The sequence below is a fragment of the Silurus aristotelis genome, assembly GCF_946808225.1.
Source record: "Silurus aristotelis genome assembly, chromosome: 16".
NCBI lineage: Eukaryota > Metazoa > Chordata > Actinopteri > Siluriformes > Siluridae > Silurus > Silurus aristotelis.
Genome location: NC_139589.1, coordinates 3,072,477 through 3,096,720, shown reverse-complemented (window position 1 = coordinate 3,096,720; position 24,244 = coordinate 3,072,477). Strand labels below are relative to the sequence as shown.

General features: G+C 37.3%; 2 protein-coding genes across 4 annotated transcripts in view; one reads left to right on the top strand and one right to left on the bottom strand.

Annotated features, from left to right (window-relative positions):
- The first annotated feature begins 2,430 nt into the window (after positions 1-2,430).
- Positions 2,431-16,678, top strand: LOC310739013 (multidrug and toxin extrusion protein 1-like). 3 transcript variants are annotated; one of them, XR_014537219.1, is made up of 20 exons: positions 2,431-2,704; positions 2,835-3,015; positions 4,380-4,481; positions 4,578-4,646; positions 5,906-6,054; positions 6,205-6,247; positions 6,356-6,400; positions 8,079-8,176; positions 8,273-8,370; positions 8,733-8,846; positions 8,942-9,009; positions 9,297-9,405; positions 10,598-10,673; positions 11,456-11,525; positions 12,381-12,513; positions 12,626-12,720; positions 12,799-12,874; positions 12,964-13,181; positions 13,609-15,669; positions 15,913-16,678. XR_014537219.1 is itself a non-coding variant. In XM_083564595.1 (19 exons), the coding sequence occupies exons 2-18, from the start codon at positions 2,839-2,841 to the stop codon at positions 13,176-13,178; spliced, it is 1,737 nt and encodes a 578-aa protein (XP_083420721.1). In that variant the 5' UTR covers positions 2,431-2,704; positions 2,835-2,838; the 3' UTR covers positions 13,179-13,181; positions 13,609-16,678. The 3 variants fall into 3 exon arrangements, 2 of the variants coding, with proteins under 2 accessions (XP_083420721.1, XP_083420722.1); XM_083564595.1 differs by having other exon boundaries at positions 13,609-16,678; XM_083564596.1 differs by having other exon boundaries at positions 2,442-2,704; positions 12,964-16,678.
- The window catches only part of slc47a1 (solute carrier family 47 member 1), a 20,439-nt gene continuing 12,634 nt past the window's right edge, over positions 16,440-24,244 (bottom strand). The window contains exons 9-17 of the mRNA XM_083564589.1: positions 23,583-23,696; positions 21,624-21,691; positions 21,391-21,499; positions 20,756-20,831; positions 19,980-20,049; positions 19,016-19,148; positions 18,768-18,862; positions 18,480-18,614; positions 16,440-17,807 (exon numbers count right to left, since the gene is read on the bottom strand). Of these exons, the coding sequence (XP_083420715.1) occupies positions 17,478-17,807; positions 18,480-18,614; positions 18,768-18,862; positions 19,016-19,148; positions 19,980-20,049; positions 20,756-20,831; positions 21,391-21,499; positions 21,624-21,691; positions 23,583-23,696 (1,130 nt within the window). The 3' untranslated portion in view covers positions 16,440-17,477. The remainder of the gene's footprint in view (positions 17,808-18,479; positions 18,615-18,767; positions 18,863-19,015; positions 19,149-19,979; positions 20,050-20,755; positions 20,832-21,390; positions 21,500-21,623; positions 21,692-23,582; positions 23,697-24,244) is intronic.

Sequence of the window (24,244 nt, the reverse complement as noted above, 5' to 3'; positions counted from 1 at the left end):
CACTGGTACGTCTCCAGATGGTTCGGGATGTTTGTAGGGTCCCCATCTACTTCTTTAAAGGTCCACAATCTTCATGAGGTGGGACGTGACTGGGGCTGGAGCAACCTCAGGATGCCTCGGGATGGGAAGAGAAAAAGAAGCAGTGGAGAGGAATTAGCGTAGCTGCTGTTCATGATATTAACAGCACAAGTTGATAATGTGCATGTAATCAAATGTATTGGAGCACAAGGTTATGATGTGATGTGTGTTATGTGTAGAACTTGTTTAAAAGATAAGTTTTTAATCTGTTCTTAAACTGGGAGAGTGTGTCTGAGCCCAGAACACTGTCAAGACTATTCCAAAGTTTAGGAGCTAAATGGGAAAATGCTCTACCGCCTTTATTGGACTTTGCTAATCTAGGAACTATAAGAAGTCCAGAGTTTTGAGATCTCAGGGAGCGTGACGGATTGTAGCGTGATAGAAGACTAGAAAGATAATTGGAAGCTAAACCATTTAGTGTTTTGTAGGTGAGAAGCACTAGTATGTAGTCGATTTGAAACTTAACAGGTTAGATTGGGGTTATGTCATCACATTTTCTCGACCTTGTGAGAACTCTGGCTGCTGCATTCTGGACAAACTGTAGCTTGGTTATTAATGATGCAGGACATCAACCTAGTAATGCATTACAATAGTTCAGTCTGGAGGTCATGAACGCATAGACGAGCTTCTCTGCATCAGATATAGACAACATGTTTCTTAGCTTAGCACTATTTCTAAGGTGAAAGAAGGCTGTTTTTGTATTTTGGTTGATATGATTTTTAAAAGACAAGTTGCTGTCTAAAATAACTCCCAGGTCTTTTCGTGTTGAACTAGTAGTTACAGAACATCCTTCTAAATGCAGGTTGAAATGCTGGAGCTTCTGTGTACTGTTTTTTGGGCCGAAGAGCAAAATCTCTGTCTTATCAGAATTTGATAATAGAAAGTTATGGGTCACCCAGTCTTTTAACTCTTTACCACGCTCAGTTATCCGAGCCAATTGAACTGTATTGCGTGGTTGAGATTAGATATATAGCTGGGTATCATCAGCATAACAGTGGAAGCTAATTCCATGCCTTCTAATAATATCTTCTAAGGGAATTATGTATACTGTGAAAAGCAGGGGTCCTAGAACTGAACCTTGTGGCACGCCATAATTTACTTGCATTACCCTGGATAGCTCTCCAAAAGTCTACAAAATGGTAACGATCAGACAGGTTGGATTTAAACCATCTTAATGCCTGTCCCAGAATGCCGATGTAATTTTGTTAGCGATCTAGGAGAAGATCATGATCTATAGTGACGAATGCAGCCCTAAGATCTAGTAAAACTAACAGAGAGATGTTGCCTTGGTCTGAAGCTAAAAACAGGTCATTAGTAATTTTAACTAGAGCATCTTCTCAGAAGAAAGGAAGATATTCAAACAGAAAATGGGGACTAAATGTGGAATGGGATCTTCAGATTTTTGTCTATATAGTATATAAACAATGTGTTCTGACAGTTCAAGTTCTTGCTTTGGGATGTGGTAGCTCAGTCATGAAGGAAGTCTGGGGGCAATGGGGAGGTCTTGGGTGCAGTCAGCGTTGCAATTCATCCCAAAGGTGTTCAATAGAGTTGAGGTCAGAGCTCTAAAGCAAAAGATCTTCCACTTTAACCCATATAAAGCATGCCTCATGGAGCTAATTTTGTGCCCAGGGGCGTTGTCTGGAACAGGTTTGGGTCTCGTAGCTCAAGTGAAGACTTTACCCAAATGAGAATGGGTTCCTTTTGGTTCCTCTCAAGGATTCTTTCACATAACATCTAAGGGAGTTTTTTCTTGCCACCGTTGGCCCAGGCTGCTCATCAGGAATAAACCCTCATAATTCACTTTCATTCTTAAATTCTGCTTTGAGACAATGTGAAAAGCGCGATAGAAATAAACTTCAATATCCTTTACAATTGTGTGTAGTAATCAGTGCACATTATGTACCAGAAGTTTTCTTTTTTCTTTCTTTCTTTTCTTTTCTTTTTTCTCTTCTCTTTTTTCTTTGGTCCTACTCTCAAAGGTTCAAAGGTTACTTTATGTAGCCTGACAAATATAAACATCTGTTTGCCAAAGTCTACAGGATTATCGAATAAAATGTACAAATAATGACAGAAAATAAATAAAATAATAATTAAAATAAACACAATACAGAAAAAAAGCCAGATTATTTTTGCTTCTTATTCTTTTCCTTTTCTTTCTTTTCTTTTTTTTTCTTCTCTTCTTTTTTCTTTACCCCCCCCCCTTTCTTGTTTAGTTTAGTTTAGTTGAGTTGAGTTGAGTTGAGTTGAGTTTTGATTACTGAACTGAACTGAATTGCGCGTGCACGCGCACCGTGCGCAACCCCCTTTTCCATATCAGCTGGTGTTCCTTTAACGCAACATGATCTGTCTGTCCTGTCCCATCTCCGTCTTGTGCAAGACCAGCTCATGGAGGGTGTCCTCCAACCAGGACTCATTTACTCCCCATTCACACACTCCAGCCTGGTGATCTCGTTAATGTTTGGCGTGAGGTTCAACCTGCCACAGTGATCACGGCGCTCTTTCTTTCTTCTGCTGGTCTCTTTCGGACATCCTTTTTCTCTGGTCTCTCCTGGGCATCTATCCTTTCGAGTTTCACGTGCACCCGAACTAGATCACCCTTGCTGAGTTGCGCAAAGCCTGGAAGGTAAATCTGTATGCATGAGAAGGTGTGCTTCACTATAAGTACACCAAGAAACATCTATTATTATTATTATTATTATTATTATTATTATTATTATTATTATTATTATTATTATTAATATTATTATTATCAGCACCATGACGAGAAAAGGTGAAGCTCAGCTGAATGGACTTGCAGCTTGTGCATCTTCTGATGCTCCTCCAGCAGACTCCAGCAGCTCTGGGTGTGGAGGATGTGTGAGGAAACTGAGAAGCTGCATCCCAGTCAATTACAAAGAAGAAATCATTGAGTTGCTGAAACTAGCCGGACCTGTGGTAAGACCTGAGATTATACTGGGTCTAAATAAAATTAACTTCTGACAATTTTGGATGATGAGCTGGAGAGGTGTATAAGAGCCAAAATAATGCCTGCTTTATTAATGTATTGCTTTATTGCTAAGCATAAGTGCATAGAGGGAGATATAGTAGAATGAAGACCCTCAGGATTTATATCTGTGCGATTAAACTCAAATGAGTGAAATGAATGGATTAAAGCAACACTGTGGGTGTTAATTCAACAGTGGAGGGTTTATTGTGAACAAATCATCAGAGTGGAAAGTAATGAAACCTATCTGTCTGTCTGTCTGTCTGTCTGTCTGTCTGTCTGTCTGTCTGTCTGTCTGTCTGTCTGTCTGTCTGTCTGTCTGTCTGTCTATCTATCTATCTATCTATCTATCTATCTATCTATCTATCTATGGGTTAGGGTTAGGGTTAGTGATATATAATGATATATAGATATAAATGTGTGTTTTATAAATAAATTACTATTAATAATAATAATTTAAAAAACAAATTAGAAGAAGAAGAAGGAGAAGAAGGAGAAGAATAGTTATTATTTATTACTATGTACTAACTGTAGGATTAGTAATCAGTACCAGAAGTAGTAGGAGTATTTCTTTGCTTCTTCTTCTTCTTCCGAATATTATTATTATTATTATTATTATTATTATTATTATTATTATTATTATTATTATTATTATTATTATTGTTGTTGTTGTTGTTGTTGTTGTTGTTGTTTTTAACTCACAGTTGATTCATACATTTACAGTTGTTCCTATATATTGTTCCCGTAATATAGCTCTCTCTCTCTCCCTCTCTCTCTCTCTTTTCTTCCTGTAGCACCTTTGTTCATTTTTCCTGTTCTTCCATTCTCTCACTCTCTCTTCTCTATCTCTTTCTAACTTTTTCTCCCTCTTTTTTACTATTGCAGTAATGCTATTTGCTCCTACTCTCATAGGTTCAATAGGTTCAACTCTCAAATAAACATCTGTTTTGCCAAAGTCTACAGGATTATTGAATAAAATGTACAAATAATGACAGAAAATAAATAAAATAATATTTAAAAAAAAAATAATACAGAGTTTAAACAAAAGCCAGAAGATTTTTGCTTCTTACAGCGGTGTTGTTCATATTTTTTTTTTTCCCTCTCTCTATTTTGGACAACTCTATTAACAACTATGGCTGTTATGTATATTGTTTCTATTCTCTCTCTCTCTCTCTCTCTCTCTCTCTCTCTCTCTCTCTCTCTCTCTCTCTCTCTCTCTCTCTCTCTATTTGTCTGTATATATACTGTGTGTATTACTGTATCATTAAATGGTTTGGTGTTTAAATGCGATGTCGGCTTTTCTCCCCATATGCAGTTTATTTCACAGTTGATGATCTTCCTGATCAGCTTTGTCAGCACTGTGTTTTGTGGACACTTGGGGAAAACAGAGTTAGCTGGTGTTGCTCTGGCCATCGCTGTGAGTGAACACATTAAACCTACTGCTCCTTGTCTTTCAGAATGTTACAGTACTTTATATTAAAACTGCTCAGTTAATGGCCATATTCATTGACAGGTCATTAACGTCACAGGCGTGTCTGTTGGGGCGGGTCTGGCATCTGCGTGTGATACACTCATCTCTCAGGTGACCTTTGTGTTTCTTCTTTCTGTCCAAATTTTGTAGCATATTGAATATGCTGGGTTTTTATTTTTGCCATTTACCAGTCCAAAAAGATTAAATGTAAATCGGGACAAATTGGTGTTAAAAAATATTTTCTTTTCCAAAATGTAAAGAAATCAATAATAAAAACATTTTAATAGCAACAAGTAACCATATAGTGGGAATTAATTCAGATGATATCAATGAATGCAATTAATTGCATACTTTTTTCTGATGGGGAATCCAGAGCAAATCCCATCAGAGGGTATAATATGCACGCAATCACCCAATCACCTGTCTACGTGCTTAGATCTGCTCCATAAGGCTTGTACACTGGTTTACTTGAAAGTTTTACAGTTTAGGACATCTGGGTCAAAGTTTGCAACTAGTAAATTTTTTTGTGCTTTAATATATAACCAGCACTGACATATCGTTCAATCCTGAGCTCAATTACTGCAAACCTGAATGTGAACCTGTGTACCTGAATTCCTGTTCATTTTCCACCTGGGGGTTTTCTGGTTTCCTTTCACTTTCAAAAGCGCATATTAAAACCAGATATAGTTAGACTTATTTGAGGACACCAGACCTGATTGGTGTGTGCTTTTAAACATCCCATTCATTATTCAGTCCTCATTTGCTATTATAATAACCTCCACTCTTCTGTGAAGATCTAGATCTACTAGATTTTGTGGAGATTTGTGGTCATTCAGCTACGAGGGCATAAGTAAAGTCAGGCACTGATGGAGGTGAGGTGAGGAGGTCTGGGGGTGCTGTTAACATTCCAATTCATCCCAAAGGTATTCAGTAGGGTTGTTTAGTAGGTCCAAGATCAAGTAGTTCCACTCAAAATTATATCTTCACGGAGCTGGCTTTGTCGCAGAGAGACGTTGTCATGCTGGAACAGGTTTGTGTCTCCTAGTTTAAGAGGAGGGAAAAAAGACGTCCATTAAAATTGTGTGCCTCCAACTTTGTATTTGGAGAGGAAGCACATGTGGTTGGGAAACTCAGGTGTCCCAATACTTTGATATAATGTATGTTCATGTTGCTCCTTGGTGCGAATTCAAGTGTGTATTGACATTAGTAATATTTTTCTTTAGTAATAGTGCTGCTCATGGGAACAACCTGATAAATGAATTAAGTGAGCCCAGTAGTCTTGTTGTCATATACAATTCTTCGTGATCCATTTTTGGAGATGATAATATTCCACAAAACTTCAGACAACTTGTCATCTTTTTTCTCTGCAGACGTTTGGGAGTAATAACCTAAAACGTGTCGGGGTGATCCTGCAGAGAGGGATCCTCATCCTTCTGCTGGCCTGTTTCCCCTGTTGGGCTGTCCTGATCAACACTGAGTCCATCCTGCTGGCTGTTAGACAGAGCTCCAGCGTGGCAAGGTAGAGTGTGTATTCCATTTAAACCTTCAGCTTGACCTGACATTGATGCGAATAAGACAACTTAATAAACCATGCAGCTCTCAAACTGTTGGAATTGTACTGCATCTTATCTTCACATGCTGTAATTATACCTCTTTCTTTTCTCGGCAGTATCTCCCAGCTGTATGTAAAGATATACATGCCTGCTCTGCCTGTGAGTTTTCTCCTGCAGTGCACCTCCATGTTTTTCCCATCAATAGGAGTCTTACATTCCTACATCTTATGTTAAATCTGATTTTTTTTCTTCATTGTGCTCTTTTAGGCTGCTTTTATGTACCAGCTGCAAGCCAGATATCTGCAGAATCAGGTATAGCATGATTCTTGAATACAGTGATATCACAAATGCAGTTGATACTGATCAGCTTGTCATGTGGAAATGCTGTAATACATGCATGCAGTTATAGGTCAAAAGCTTCAGTTAATATTCAGGCAGTGGCTGGTCATCAGGTCAGGGCCAGCAAGGCCTTCTCTGACTTATGTTTTGATATATGTTTTCCATGAATATGTACTAAATTATTCCTAATAGTGTCTTCATTTCATAGCATTTTTCTTGAGTGTTCATCATGTTTTGCTGGGGTCAAAGGTATCTATCTGCCTTGAACCTTCACAGTTAACTGTAGCACTGCAGGTGCCCTGTAGCTTACAGTGCATGTTGCTTTAACCAATCAGATTGCAAGCTGGTCTCACTGAAGCCATCTTGCAGGCGTCCAATCGTGTCTGCATTTTCACGTTGTTTGTTCGGATGGTCATTAGTCAGAGCTTGCCATCCGCATCTGTAGCAAACTGCACAAGCTCAAATATATCTGTGTGGATTTAATAGCTATTTCTTTGATTTCACAATGACTGACAGAGGAGAAGAAACTGATCTGGTTGCAGATACATTTACAAAGACATTTTTCAAGACTGACTTTTCATGAAAAGCTGGACATCGTGGGGAAAGGTTGACCAAAACAGTTCAAAACAGTTGTTGAGCTTTTTCATGAACCATTTATACTTTTGCATTTTCTTTCCGGTAAACTTTGCACAAAAACGCACAATATGCCTTCTTTTCAAATTCCCAGGAAAACCATAATGCATGGAAAAAAATGCAGAGAAAACCCGAGGTAATTTTGTGAGGGTAATATCGATGCTTTTGCTAGAGGTGATGGATGAGCGCAGTTCAGCTGCGACTACAGTAAAATGAGACGTGTTGAATTGTGTTCTTTGAGTTTCTTGCTTAATGCCATTCATCTTTGCTGTATGAGATTCCTGTCTGTGATGCAGCGCTCTGTTATACCGTGCTTCTCCATAATATTGATAGTTTCTATAGCCAAGGTTTCATAATAAGGGTATAAGAGGTGAATTGATTTAGGTAGGACACCACTGAAGGCCATGTGAAATGCACGGCCAACCACGGTATTCATTTAACATTTGAATGGGAATAAAATTTTAATCACATGAGTGTGGTTTGGTAGCTGTGCAAGATAACCTGCTTTGAAAATTTTAGAATTTTTACCACAGTTCTTCATCTGTTCAGTGTTAGTAAGCCCAATGTAAAATCTGATTCCTGTTTGAATGGATGGAAGGCTAAGTAATCTTTCGCTCTTGTAGCCTATCCACCTCAAATTCCGGGATGTTAGAGATGCTTTTCGTCTTAACATGGTTGTAAAGAGTAGTTATTTGAGTTCTTGTAAGTGTGAATCATTCTCCTCTCTCATTAAATACATGTTTCACTTGCTGATTACTGGATGAATTATTTCCCATGCCAGTCTGTATAAACTCTAGGAAATTCTTGGACATGAAATTCTCAGAAGATAATGTTTGACATCTTAACTGAGGCTCATGACCTGTATTTGTATAATATCATGCATTCTATTTATGTCACATTTCTGGAATTGAATGTGCATGAGTGTAGCTGTTCCTCTTAAAGTGTCCTGTGGAAGAATGTGATATTTCTAAAAGATTATTTTTTCTAAGTATAATAATAAAGGCATGATCTCCTTTAGGGTATAATATGGCCTCAGGTGATCGTAGGATTTGCGGGAAACATCCTGAATGCTGTGATAAACTATATATTTCTTCAAGTGCTTGACCTGGGTGTAGCGTAAGTAATTTTTTTATGGTTATAAACAATTATATATATAAACATAATTTATAATGATTTGTTTGTAATTGTGCTTTCTGTGCATTTTGTCTACAGTGGTTCTGCGACAGCAAACACCATTTCTCAGTGCTCCTTGGCCATATTTCTTTATGTCTACATTCGTTGTAGAGGGCTGCACAAGGCCACATGGGATGGTGAGCCAGCAAAATCATACAGAATGTGAAAAGGCTACTGGGTTTACATAGCAGTTTAATCAATCTGAGATGAGCAGATAAAATAAATACCTAACAGCATGTTGTTTTTCTGGCAAACACTTGGACATATCTAGTTTTACCATTTACCTGAGGATGATCTATTTTGTAACTTTTTAACACAATATCAAGAAGAGTTCAGTTGGACAGCGCAGAAATAGTAGAGACTAAGAAATTATGAGACTAATAATACCTCAACAAATGCATTTTCAAATGCATTTTCATCAATTCAGTAATATTTCTTTGGCTTGTATTTTAGTGATTATAGAACAATGTCTGTTACTGTCTTGCTTTCATTCTCTCAGGCTGGTCTTGTGACTGCCTGCAGGAGTGGGGTGCTTTCTTTCGCTTAGCCTTTCCTAGCATGCTAATGCTGTGTGTGGAGTGGTGGACTTATGAGATTGGAGGATTCCTGGCAGGTCTAAAACCATTGTATCTTTTATCACCTATTCAACTCTTATTGAATCAGATCTCTGTAATCTGCTTCTGAGTCATTCAATGCCTTCCATTACAGGTCTGATCAGCGAGACAGAGTTAGGGGCCCAGTCTATTGTGTACGAGCTGGCCACTATTGCATACATGGTAAGAAACTTACCAGGTTTTGCTTTAACACAAAAAAATAGAAATCTGATCCTTTTCTTTGACATCATGAGACGGAAAGGTGCAGCATTTCTGTTTTTCCTACACCACCTATGAAATCATCTTTCTGTTTAGCTAAGCAACGTGAAGACAAGTAGGACTATGCTGTTACTGAAGAAAAACAAGGGTCTGCACAGTAATGTGTGGAGCATCCACTCTATCTATTTTGTATGCATTTCTCAGATAACACTTTCTAACACTTGCCTTTGATGCACTGATTTCCTTGGTAGTTTCCTCTCGGTTTTGGGGTGGCAGCAAGTGTTCGAGTCGGAAATGCTCTCGGAGCCGGAAACACCCAGCAAGCAAAACTCTCCAGCAAAGTCTCTCTGCTCTGTGGATGTAAGTGGACACAGCATGAGCCAACAGCTACAGCACTCTTCAAAACAGGATTTAGCTCTGCAACTCTAATCCCATACTGTTATAGTTGTAGTTATTTAAAATCAATGTGATGAGACCAGTGATATGCTGTTAAGCTGGCAGAAAGGATATGGTCACTAAAATAGCCACTTCCTTTTTTCAACCAATGGAAAGCAAAACAAAAGCATCTCAGAACACAGTCAGCCACAGTTCCCATTCTGTCAGTAGAAAACATGAATTTATAGTTGGGCATCAATTCCAGGAACTGGGTAGCAGAGGTTTGAAAATACAGAGCCTTTTGACAGGAAGGCGTGTAACTGTAAGCGTGGAAACACCTAGACTTTCATGGTTTTTGAGAGACACATGCATGTTGCTTTTATTTGTGCAACAAACTCAGTAATGTAACAATATGATTAACTTTGACCAAACAAACATATACATACCTTAGCATGGAGAACAGCTTTACACACTCTGGACAGTTCTTTTCTCCAAACAGTCAGCTGAAATATTTTGCTGTGCCTCTTGTAAAACTTGCCAAAGATGTAAGACTTGTATTCCAGTTCAATTGGTTTTAGGTGCAGTGACTGGGTAGGCCATTCCATGATAGATATCACTCCAGACGACTGTTTGCTTTCTAAATAATGCTTTCAGAGCTCAGACGTACGCTTCGGCTCGTCGTCTTGTTGTATGATGAAGTCGATTCTAAAGAGCCACAGTCAAGATGGAATTGCATTGTGTTGAAGTATGGAACGGTTGCCATGTTGGTTCAGTATTCCTTTCACTTTTCAGAATAAATCTCCAACCTTTCCTGGTCAAAAACAACTGTAAGCCGTTAAGCTTCCAGTCTGCTAACATCTTCTCTCCTGTTCTCCATATTACAGATTTTTGTTAGAGACAAAAATTAATTTTGGACTGCACAGAACTTTCTTTCAATCATTCACTGTACAATTCTTGTGTGTTTATGCCTTTTAACAAGTTTGTTGCATAAAAACTAAAAGAATCATGCATGTGTTTTAAAAAACCATAAAAGATTCACCTTGACTTTTAACTGCTGACTCGTTCGCTATCATTGCCCAGTGTAGTGTAGTCTTCCTATTAAATGTGTTACGAATAAAATGGCCAGTTGGTGTAATGGCAGTGAAATGTAATAGACTTTTTTTTTTTTTTTTTGCAGTCATGGTCTCGTGCGTGGTTGGTGCTTCATTAACTGGATTAAAGGATATTATTGCATACATCTTTACCACTGAAATGTAAGGAGATTTAAATATCTATAATCTATCATCATTATTTTTACCATAGCTTTTAAAATCAACTCAAAAATCTTAAAAATTGAATAATTCATGTTTGAAAGATTTATATGGCATCATCACTAACCAGAATGTTACAGAAATCAGATTTATGAAAATGATCCAAATAAGTTCACGGTCACAGTAGCATTAAGTATCTGAAATAACATTCCACCTGTTTAAAATTAATTTTAAATATAATTTAAACATACACTATATAGATAATAGTATTGGGACAACTTACTTTTTCAACCATTTGTGCTTCCTCCCCAAACTTTTACCTAAAATTTAAAGTCACACAGTTGTATATGTTCTTGGACATTAAATTTTCCCTTTACTTGAACTAGAAGACCAAAAAAATGGTCCAGCATGAAGATATAGCTTGAATAGACAAATATAACATGGCTTAGAGTGGAAAATCACCTGCTATAAAGCTTTAAACTCTGCTGAACATTTTTGGGATGAATTAAAATGCTGCATCCCAGGCCTCCTCACCTCACCCACATCAGAGCCTGATTTGTGGCTGAATCTTCACACGCACTCTCCAAAACCTATTGGAACATCTTCCCATAACAGTGGAGGTCTTATAAAAGCAAATAGGGGCCTAAATGTTGAATGAGATGTTCAAAAAGCAGATAGAATCTTATGCTCAGCTGTAGACAACCCTTTTTATATAAATACAATAAATAAATAAACCTTGTTGCATGTGCCATTTACTCATATATGTTTTTTGTTTTTTTTTACAGGGACATTGTGCACAGAGTTTCACAAATCATGTATATGTACGGAATCTTCCATCTGTTTGATGCGATTGCAGTGAGTTTCATTTGTGTTATGGAGCCTCTCTGAATTTAAATGATAACAATCAGTGTATTTCAATCTTCTGTAGCTCTTTGGGAATGAGCCATTTTGCTACTCATGCTAAACATTTCCTTTATTTCCATTGCATGTAAATGCTAGTTTGTGGTACAGTTTATGGTCAAAAGTACTGCAACACCCGACTCCAAAGTTTTGAGGCACACAATTGTATAGAATGACTTTGGGTTCCCCAACTTAAATCCTGAAAAGCTCCTGTACTGATTGGGATAGAACTGGCATTGTGTCTCCTATGACATCTGAAACACTTTTGTGACTTGTGTGCGATAAAAGTTTGAAAACATTCAGTGTTCCAGTACTGTTGCCTATTGGTTCTTCCCCAAACTTTTATCGCACAGTTAAAGGCACACAAGTGTATATGATGTACTAGGAGACCCATGCCATCCAACCTGACAATGCCCCTGTGCCAGTCAGCTCCATGAAGATATAGTTTAGATGGTTTGGAGTGGAAGATCTCCATCTCCTGCTATAGAGATCTGAACTTAACCGTATTGAACTTGGAGGAATTGGAACGCTTACTGCACCCCAAACCTCTTCAGCTCACCTACATCACTACCTGAATTTACTTACAGCCTTATAGCTGAATAGCACAAATCTCCAATCTTCCCAGAAGAGTCAAGGTTATTCTAACAGCAAATGGGGAGTGTGAAATAGGATGTTCAAAAAGCATGTATAATTGTTAAGGTCAAGGTGTCCACAAACTTTTGCCCTTATAGTCTTTATATAATGTCTATCTTTGCATTGCATTTCTGATCAAACGATAATCAATGGTGATGTGTATTTTCCTGTTTATAGGGTATTACAGGTGGGATTGTCAGAGGGGCAGGAAAGCAGCTACTTGGTGCTATGTGTATAATAGTGGGCTACTACTGTGTGGGTTTCCCGATCGGTGTGTCGCTCATGTTCGCACTTAACATGGGAATAGTTGGTAAGTAGAATAAAACAGAATTACACATTACACTACTTATCCAGGTTTTTGAGTCATTACTGTCAGGTGTACTTACTTCTACTTACCTCTTTCTTGTTGTATGCTTGGTCAGGTCTGTGGACCGGGTTTTTCGTGTGTGTTTTCCTGCAGTCCATTTTCTTCCTTATTCTAATCTACAAACTTGACTGGAAACATGCAACCGAGCAGGTACTCTTTAAAGCTGTGTCTGTGTCTTTTCTTTATTCTTTGTCATTCCATGTCTTTGGATGCTGGTTTGTTTTTCAGGCCCTAAAAAGAGCAGGTGTACAGACAACGACCAAAGATGAATCCTACGCCCTAGAAAATAAGTGTGCCGACGAAGGTAACGTCGTTTCGTCTCAAATTTGCGTCGATCAAAACAAATTCCTCGAATCAAAAAACTTTTTTTTTTTCATTCATTACCTTTCACAGATGTAATACAGAATACCCAAGCCAGCGAAGGATCCCAGACCGATGTGGAGTCTAAGGGGGAAAATGATGACGAAAAAGCACCAGAGGTCACAGTGGGTGACGTTTTGACCGTTAAGCAGCTGGTGGTTCGTCGAGGGCTCGTTGTTATCTCGATGATACTCATACTTGCCGGTGGGATCACGCTAAACGAGTTTCTCACAGGGCTTCTCAAATGAAAAGTAATAAAAAACGCTACCTTTCTCAGCAAATATTTTAAGATCCAGGGTGGGCAGAAATCCTACCTTGTTTTATGGGCCATGGGTCAGACTCTCTGTAGGAAAATGAAAATACGGAACAATGCAATAATGTTAACTGAAGGCGAATGGCAAAAGGGTATCTTAGCCAGATTATTAACTATTTAATTTATTGTTTTTTCTGTAAACAGTATATATAGGTTCAACCAAAGAATAACGTACTGTAACTAAAATGCTTCAGACTGTGGAAAAATAAGCTAAAGATATGTTAAAACCTGAATTTTGCTCCCAACCATTGCCAAGTCTATAAATATTCCATGCTCATTTTATTTTCATCACAATTTAAACTACCACTTTGTTTTATTAAAATATTTATTTTTAACATTGATTTATATGATCTATCTCGAGTCAGACTCAAGACCAGACTCTCTGAGGGACCAGATCCTGCATTTAGCAACCTAATGGGTCTGATTTGAATTACGGATGGAAGAAGAGACCATTTCTCTTGAATGAATGCCTTTATATCACTTACGTTGTCCATTATTAATATTTAAACTCAATCAGTGAGAGAAGTCACATTGGATATATGTCTAACCCAGAGTCTAGGTGCTAGTCCGATCTCGGACTAAAATACATTCAAACGCACACACACTCAATACAGTGACATGTGGTTCAGCATTGTATTTGCAACCTGTAGAAACAGCAACTATACACGTGATTGAGGTGTGAAAAAATTAGTCAAAAACAGGTCGCCTCTACGAAAGCATAATTTGTTACAAGCTAGCAGGCTAATATTTACTATATTTAGTTTGGGATGTGTTTACTTTCTCAGAACAGTAAACTGTAAACACTATGATGGAGTGAAGTGATTTTTATTTACTGTTGCCTGACAGCTTTTAGCTGTAAATAGAATATTCACCTTGTCATAGGTCTGTAATTCCTAGCTTTAGTCAGCGTTTTCTGCGTAGCATCACCCTCTAAGCAGAGAAGGAATGCTAGATCATTCTCCCGCTTATCGCACTAAATGTACCAGTAGCTATACACTGTGCGTTTTACTGTACAGCATTTCAGATCTTGTGCAGCTAATGCTGTGAGAAAATTGCATAAATATTTAAAATACAACATTAAGTAAGCAGTTAAATGACCATAGGAGACAAGGATTTAGAGTTGAAAGCTTGCTATTAAATTAATGATTTAGGAACATTCATATAATTACTTCTAAACATGGACAAAATCCTGACTAGTCTTTATTAGAGTTGAAAGTTGACTTACTTGCCTTCAAGCTATTTAGAGTTTGGTAGATTTTAGGGTTTTGGCAGGACAGAGTGCTGGAATTTCACCAAGCTTCTAATATCAAATCTAAACCGAGCAACGCTGACAGAAAAAATATTTTAAAGTACATTAAAAAGTGTAATAGTGCAAATAGTACAGTAATGAAGAAGTTTAATGAGTAGTTTAAGTTAAAAAAGTTCCGACATGAACAGAATATTGCACAATTATTTATTCATTTAGTGACACATTGTTATGATTATTGTGGCCTGAAATACAAGTGTAAAAGCACAAATAAGGCCCACTAGGGCAAGTACCATGCTGCCCCATGCTCACTTTAGTAACAGACAGGACAATAATATGACCTTTTCTGTGTTGAACTAAACATGCTGTACCTAATACAACTAAATTTATTTTGTGTAAAAATGTATTTAAACAAAATATATTAAAATAAAAAGTGCATTATTAGCAGTATGAATAGCAAGTCTTGCTAGCTGTGAAACAAACTATGGTTAGATGACGTGTCTTTGGAGCAATTATCAGCAATTACGAATTATCATTGCATAAGTTTCTAAGAAACTAAGAACTATCTAACAATAAAGACAAATAGTTTGCACACAACCTCGTTTTAAACAGTGAAGTAGCGTTGTTATGTCAGAGATCAAGTTAAAGGAATTGTTTTGCTTGTCTCGTCAACTATGATAATTTCTCAATTTCTTTTTGTTTAAGGCGATGTGGTAATGTCCTGCCCCATCACAATTTATAGTCATAAGCCTCTGATGGTCATTTTCAATAAATATATATTTATCTTTAGTTTTAGAAAGTAACAGCAATGTTACAAAGTCACCTTCTTAGACGTGCAATTATTTATTCACTCAGCACCACTGACTTGCCATAAATTATTAAACCTAGTCGCCAGAAATAGAAATTACAACATGCACTAATCAGGGCAAGGTACCATGCTGCATCATGCTCACTGTGCTGTTAACATGATCATTCAGTCAGCTTTATATTGAATATTTTACTGAGGTTTTGCATTCATCATAGCTGACAATCAGAAATAGTAATAAATAGCACAAATGGGTTTCACTATCATATTTAAATTCATAGTTCGTGATGAAAACTTGTTGGTGCAGATATTTATGCTGTCTAGCTGTATCTTAAGTGTTGCCTTTTTGATTGACATTTTTAAATAATGAATTCTGTTCTTTTATTGGAAATATAACTTCCAATCTGTTTTCATAGATTGCCATTATTATACACTTTTTGAACAAAAGTATTTTGGGGCACCTGAATTTTCCAGTCAGATGTGCTTCTTTTCCAAAATGTTACCACAAATTTGGAAGAACACAATGTTATACGATGTCTTTTAAATGCACTAGCATTACATTTTACCTTCCTGAACTAGAAGACTCAAACCTGTTCCAGCACAACAATGCCCCCAAAGCAAGCTCCATGGCAATATGGTTTAGAATGTTATATGCTATAGAGCTCTGACCTCAACCCTATTAAACACCTTTGGGATGTATTGGAATGCTGACTGCACCCCAGGAGTCCTCATTAGTAGCTGACTTTACTACCACTCTCCAAGAGTGGTACTAAGAAAGAGCACAAATCTCCACTCCAAAATCTAAAGAAGAAGCAAAGTGGAGTATATTATAATCAAGGTTTAAAAAGCATCCTTATAGTCAGATCAGGTGTCCACAAACCTTTATGCATAGTGTACCAGGTTTCATTTTGACCTGTGAAAAAGTGGTTAAATATTGTAACACAGCTTTAATGAATGTACTGCTATTTGTGGTAAACTGGAAAAGGAAATATTTGCCAAATTAAGGGGTTTGAAATACCTGTGATTATCTCCATGTATGTAAAATGTATAGTCTGTGAATTCTCACTATTTTGATAAGAAAAGTTTGATCAATTTGTATGTATTTCCCAATGAAGTATTAATGTCCATATTCGATGAACTGACTACATTGTTTAATCTTGAAGTTTTGTAAAACGGGAAAATTCTCTTCCATCTTCTTTATGCACAAATGATACCGTTTTTTATAACATCTTTATTGCAGTCAGTATTAAACAACAAAATGAGTATGTTCATGTTCAGTGGTACAGTGTTATCCTTTAAAATAAAACCGGTACAAATAGTACAATCGATCCACATGCACATGCATCAGTTTATAAAAATCTCGTAATAAACTGGGCAAAGGAAACGGTTTCAATGAATTTCATTGATAATTTGGAAACACTACACTGGAGACGGTCTGCCATATTGGGAGCGCATAAATACATCTGCTACAGTTACAAGTATGAGCAACACAAGATGACAGACTACCTCAAGCATAAACTCACTGTTAATGACTAACACTATAAAATTAGATCTGCAATCATTTCAGAGAGCACAAGCACTGTTTTCGGGGCTTCCCATATGTCCTGGTCCAGTGGGAAGAAGTTTAAAAAAAAATAAACCAGCAACACCATGGTGAAATCCTGAGCTTGGGTTAGTCTGTGTGTGGAGTTTTAAATTTTCTCCATGGGTTTCATCTGGGCTGTTTAGTTTCCCCCAACCTGCCCAATGCCTATATGTGGACTGGTTATGTGAATTGTATAACACAGTGCATTATAGTGAGGGAAATATCAGCTCAGTGGTTGAGACTATGGATCCGAAAGTCATGAGTTCGAATCCCAAGCTGCCACTTGAGCAAAGCCTTTACCAACTCAACTCAAGGAATATGTGAAAGATTGGTGACCTTTTTTTTTTTATCTAGGATTCACCTTGACCTCGAATGGACAGTGTTTATTAGGAATAAAATCTATTTTTAAGTATCCACTTCAGAGGATAGCAGAGAAATGGAGTGTGAAATGCTTTTATTTGGGTTACGCAGCTCCAGCAGTTTTATTTAACCTGCATTGTTTCAGTCATGTTGAGGTTAGAAAGTGGTTCAATACTGGTTTGGTGTTGGATAACTCTGCTTTTGGTGGCTCGAGTTTTTTCTTTTGACGCACTGTAATTCAGATTGGTCTCACTGTTTGGTAGTCAGGAGCTGTGGTGTTGGGGAAGGCAGTAGGGCTGGTGTGGTTCCCCCAGTCCATGGTATGGTTGCTTTTGAGGTTGATAAATGGCTGGGGTGGTGGGCAGGTCAGATAAGCCACAATGCTGACCGCCAACATCAAAACTGCAGCCAGTACAGCTGACCCTCTCCTGAGGACTAACTGCGGTACAGAGAGCAGGGCTTTGGGTTGGACTTCTCCTGCCTCACCGACATCTGCTTCCTCCTTAGCACTCCTGATTTTCACTTGTTCTTTGATGCTCACTGGAGAACAAGGGCTCACTGAGTTTGCCTAAATCAGAAAACAGTTCATACATTTATGAAGTAAACAAATCAATTATAATTTTGGATTTTTCTGAACTCAAAATCATAGAAAGAGTTTAGAATAAAGACAATTATTTACTACATTCACCCCCTTTTCGTCTTCTTTCTACTCCTCTTTTTCTCCCGCATTCGTCCCATCTTGTTCTTGTTCTTCTTCTACATTCACCCACTTGTTCTTGTTTCTTCTTGTTCTGATTCTTCTTTTATATCCACCTTCTTCTTCTTCTTCTCCTTTTTTCACTTCTTCTCCTTTCTCTTCTTTTTTTCCCCACCCCTCCTTTTCCTCTTTTTGGGCTACATTCACCCCTACTCCTTTTCATCATTCTTAATGTCTGCCCCATCTTTTTCTTTACTTCCTCCATCTTCACCCTCCTCTTCTTCTTTTACCTCTACAACACTTCTTCTATCTCCTCTCCTCCTTTTCTTCTTCTTCTTCCTTTACTCCCTTCCTATTCCTTTTGTTTCTTCCTTTATATCCACCCCACCTGTTTTTCTACTTCTTCTACCTCCACCCCTCCTTTTCCTCTTCGTTTACCTTTCCTCTTTTTCTACCTCTGCCCCTACACATTCCTCCTCCTTCTTCTTACTATTATTATTATTAATACAAATTATTATGTATAAATGATCAGAAACATCTCACCATACTCCCTCCAGCAAGTAGCAGCTCAGGGTTGTCTGGTTCTTCAGGAATCATGCTGTCCCTGACTGGAACACTTAGAGGTGCCTTCTGTCCTACACAATTCACTATCACATTCTTTCCAGCCCGTTTCTGGGCCTGAAGGTAAAGCACAGAAAGCAGCTAATAGCAGGCTCAAGCTCTGTATTACAGTAAAGCTGCAGGGCATTAAGCAGAAATGGAGCTCTTATAACATTACAGTCGACAATCTATAGAGCTTTATCTGTTTAGCTCTGTGCTTCGTGGCCTCACCTTCTCTGTCAGCTTTTGCCAATCGAGTTTAAAGATGAGAGTAATAAAAAAGCAAGCTTGGATGATGACACAGACCAGGAGACCAAGTGTCAGACCTGCAGAGTCGGCAAAGACAAAGGTATTTCAAAACCAGGTATTTCAGCAAGTATGACTTGTTTTTGATATCTGAATTGGCCAATTCGATTGACATGACACTTATTTCGGGACGTGAAAGAGACACTGATAGCGAAGGGCTGAAATAAATTTACCCAGAATCCTGAGTTTGGCTGCAAACATCAGCGATATTCCCAAAGGAAGTCCGATACAGTAGTAAAAGATCAAGTTGGAAATGGCTGCTATCTTCTGCTTCCCTGAGCCCAGAAGGATCCCTGAGCTTACACACTGGATGGCATTAAAACATTTCATGCTACTCAAATACTTAGTGACAAAAATATCACATTATTGAAGCTCATAGAGTTTAAATACTGATTTAAAGCAAGAAACAAACAGCCATATAATAAAAGGGCAATAAATCATGAATCATTATTTAACTTTCAAATAATAAAATACCATTAAGAGATTTAAAAATGACATTAAAATAAGGATGCTCAGATTACAGCCTGCTGAGAGTTTCTATCCTGCTGATATCTTTTTAAATGGCATGCTTTTTACTGCAACTACTGTTCCACTTATTATTAAAATATCATTACAGTATTTGAGTATAATTGATGTTACTACTAAAAAAAAAAAAAATTTATACAATTGGGTAATAAAATATTGAACTCCACTATAGTTATTTTAATTTATATTGTTAAATAGTAATAAATAGATAGATAAATAAATATAAATAATTACATTTTAATAATAATTACATACTACTACTACTACTCATAATAATAATAATGCATTTAACCTACAAAAGGATGTAAGCGAGTTGAAAACAATGGCGACGAAACCTCTGTGAAACTAAAATTCAATTCATTCAATCAATCAAAATAAAGTTTCTTGTCACAATTTTTCCTCAATACCTTAAGGAAATGCTGTGGTAATAATCTGATTTACTGAGCCAAATGAAGTACATTTACTCAAGTCAGCATTTTATAAGAAATGATTTAGAATCTATTCATCTATCAGCAAACCTGATATGTTTCTACATATAATTATTCCAAATTATTTGCATAACTCATACCGTTTATGTTTATAATTGGATTATATTTTTCAATGAAAACTCACCACAAGGGCATCAACAAACTGTAGGAAAACATAGAAGGTCATATTTGTGGACACAATCTCAACAATTGACCTGAGGAACAAAAGAAAATGAAATAAAACAGATTACATTTTTTTTTCTGAAATGCTGCTGATATCTTTTTCAATTTGATGATGTTTTAGGTTTTGTAATATATATATATATAGCATGTATCATTTTTAATAATGTTATCAAAATTGTGAAAATGGGATGCTATTTCCAGCAATCAGGCAAAACATTATGACATTATAACATTACGAGTGGTGAAGTGAACAACACTGATGATCTTTTCATCATGGCACCTGTTAGTGAGTGGATTTATTTATTAGGCAGCAAATACATTTTTTTTCCTCAAAGTTGATGTTAGAATAAAAAAAAAAATGGGCGAGTGTAAGGATTTGAGCGATTTAGACAAATTGTGACGTCTAGACGTCTGGGTCAGAGCATTTTCAAAACTGCAGCTTTTGTGGCATGTTCCCGGTCTGCAGTGGTCAGAATCTATCAAAAGTGCTCCAAGGAAGGAACAGTGGGCTCACAGGTGGCCGAGGCTCATTGATGCACGTGGGGAGTGAATGCTGGTCCGTGTGGTCCAACAGACGAGCTCCTGTAGCTCAAACTGCTGAAGAAGTTCGTGCTGTGAATGTGCTGTTAATGACGGGTCATGACAGTTTTAGCAGCAAAAGAGGGACTAAAACAACATTAGGCATGTGGCCATAATGTTATGCCTGATCAGTGAATATCAATAGTGTTTCCGACTTACTCGTCATTAGTAAAGATGAGGCCTATCACTGATTTTGTGGAACCGAGCACAATCCCCTGTAACACTGCTAACACTCCTGAAGTAGAGAACATGAGATGGATTATGGATTAATGAACAAAACTTGTCACATAAATTAATAACAGGAGCATTTACACTGGAATATACAGTATATTCATTCATCAAGAAAGACTTTACATGTATATTATACCATGGTCAGTCTAAACAATTGATTCTGATTGGATGAAAGTTTGAACACATAGTTTGCGGTCACTTTCGTCAGCGTTAATTAATTAATTAATTAATGCGTTGCCTATAAACAAGTTTATTCATAATTACATACAGTTCCTATTAAATACAGAGTAAAACACCTATCAACGTTTTTTTCTAACGACCTTACTGAGCTTCATGCAGGATTTCTTGAGTGTGGTGTCGCTTATATGGTGAAGACAAGAGATTTTGATAAATGGGTTGAGGAAAATGAGATATTTGACAAAAAACAGCACCAGGAAATAACTTACAGAAATAACAGTCACACTTTAAAACAATATCACACTTTACGTTGTTTTTTATTTCCTTTCATTTGTCACCTGTCCATGTTTGTGCTTGTGGAAACAAGTGTTTCTGCTTTTTCTAACCTGAGATAAGTAAAGCCACTTTGCTGGTGATCAGGGCTCTTTGTGTGTCCCCTGCCCCTAAAGCATTGCCCACCCGGACACATGCTGCTGCATGGACACCTAAAGGAAACTGGGAAATATTTGTCCATTTAGCCAAGATGCACAAGTTAACATGAGTATTCACGGACTGGTTGGATAAATGAAAAGGCAGATGTTTTTGCCCCCTCCCTGTCTAGCAAGCAGCACACCCTCACCATGTACGTGATGGATCCCAGCTCCAGCAGAACATGTTGGGCCGCCAGATCCACCTCTCCCAGCATACCTAACAATCAGATGAAGAAGTGCAGTTAGAAATATTTAATTGAAAAAATTTACAGTTCTGTCCAATATCATATTTGGAAATGAATACAATACCAAATGTTTTCACTGATTCTTTATCGTATATGAAATGATTTTCTGTGTGTCTCAATCAGTATATGTTAGAAAAAAAAAAAGGACATGGCTACAAAAACAGGGAAGTCTTTTAGCAGTCTTTTAGGTTGCCCCTAAGGTTGCCAGATCTTTCTTGTGTAGATTGTCCAAGATTTATTTTTTTTTTTTACAAGCCTGACGTTGACCAATGTAGGGACAAACGGTTGGAAAAAAATAACAATTATAGTATAGAAACTGGCCACCTGAAAAAGCAGATAAAAAAAAAACAACCCAAGAAAAGGAAAATCAAAACATGTACAAAATAGATGAACATATCACAGAGATGTTAGAAAGATGAGGTCAGAGAACAGGGTCAGCCGTGATACAGCACCCCTGTTAGGGGCCTTGCTCAAGAGCCCAAAAAGGTATCTTGGAAATTTTGGGGCTTGAACCCCTGTTCTTCTGATCAGTAACTCAAAGCCTCAACCACTGACCCACTACTTCCTATGTTCATATCATCTCAGATTTTTCTTACAGTTCATGTGGCTAAGAAAATCTAAAGTGAGGTCATGGTTTCATCATGCATTTAATTCACTAGTTTACTAATAACTGTGTTTTGTCAATACTAAAAAAAGACTGACCAGGCAACATGTGCCAGCAAAATAAATTCTGTGTGCTAATATGAATTTTACTGACATTTACTCAGAATAATGAATTTTATTTACGTACATTTTTCCATCCCGATTCAAACCAGATATGAGCTGATGTCTGCCTCTTTGCCTTTACAAAATATATTTTATTTCTATTATTCAATATCGATTTTTAAGTGTAAATTTTATCTTATTTTACTGCAACCATTTTTTAATTTAGTGCACTATATACAATCTAATTCGCGTTAAAGAGAGCAATATATATATATATATTCAATTTTGCACTATGTTTGAAGTGTAACTACCTTATTGGTGGTCTCTTTTCCTTTTTTTTATTTGTACACTGTGATGCATATACTGTATTATTTCTCAACTTATTATATATTTGCACATTTCTTTTCTTTGCTGCTGTAACAGAGAAATTTTCCCACTGTGGGACGAAAAAAGGTATATCTTACCTTATCTTATCTTATCTTATCTTATCTTATCTTATCTTATCTTATCTTATCTTATGGTTTTATAAGGGTTTTTATCGCCCTCTGCTGTCCGCATAGTAGAATTACATCGGGGAAAAAACAAAAACAGAAAGCTTCACCTTCCTCCAGTCAGACAACGCCCTCTGGTGAAACGGTTTGTGTGCTGCATTATAAATGAGGACTCAGCCTGTTGCATGTTTAGTTTAGAAATCACAGCTACTCTTAGATCTCAATGAAATGAGACAATCACTATTGGTTTGCTGGGGTCACACTAGGAAGCTGGGGTCAGCCATGATACAGTGTCCATGGAGCACAGAGGGTTAAAACCCTTTGCGAGCTCAAGAACTTGGTGATGCTGGGACTTGAACACAAGACCTTCCAATCAGTAACCCAGAGTCTTAACCGCTGAGTTACCACAAATTTTCCCCTTTTATCCTTTGGCACCTCTGGGTTTCCAAATACACTACAGTATATGGACAAAGGTTTATGGACCCCTGAGCTCAGAAGGTTGTGAATGTTGTGAACAAGGCCCTTAATCCTCAACTGCTCTATGTATAAATGTGTTCATTGTAAAGCGCTCTAGATAAAAGTGTCTGCCAAATGGCAGAAATGGAAATTTTATTTACAGCACAACAATAGTCAAGGAATTGGTCCACTTATAGGTAAAGACACGTACCTGCGAGGAAACCTCCGATTTCATAGACCCACCACTCGAAGCAGAGCATTAATGTGCTGGGTATGGCGAGTTTCATAAAGGAGTCCCATTCCTGCAATGATGCCATGGACCAGCCTGCAGAGGGAGACATACACTCCTTTATTTAAACATTCACTCACTCACTCATTTATCCAATCATTTTCTCACTCACTCACTCATTCACATAGTCCATAATTCACTCATTCATGTACTCACTAAATCATTTACCCCCTTATTCAATCACCTGTTAATTTATTCACACATTCACTCACTCACTCATTTACTTGCTCATGCACTCACGTACTCACTCATCCACACATTTATCAATCAGCATCAAAATACTTTAATGATCCCTCAGAGAAATTGTTGGAAACTTGGGTTATTTCAGGATCCCTCACTCTATGCTCATTCATTCACACAGTGACCTGTTCTTTCATGCACTCACCCATGCACTCATTTCCTCATTCATTTTATTTAGTTCCTAGTTTACAGGAAATCCTTTATGACTGATTATTGTATAATTATACATTATATAAAGATTGTATAAAAAAAAACATAACAATTTGCATGAAAATTGACCATGTTGAAGAAAATGGGCTCATGGTTTAAAACTAATCCCTCCAACCTAATTTATTTTTTTAAAA

Coding starts and splice junctions, on each gene's coding strand:
- LOC310739013 (XM_083564595.1), top strand. CDS start 2,839: ATGACGAGAAAAGGTGAAGCTCAGCTGAATGGACTTGCAGCTTGTGCA. Junction 6,401..8,078: donor CCAGATATCTGCAGAATCAG/GTATAGCATGAT, acceptor GATCTCCTTTAG/GGTATAATATGGCCTCAGGT. Junction 9,406..10,597: donor AGTCTCTCTGCTCTGTGGAT/GTAAGTGGACAC, acceptor TTTTTTTTGCAG/TCATGGTCTCGTGCGTGGTT.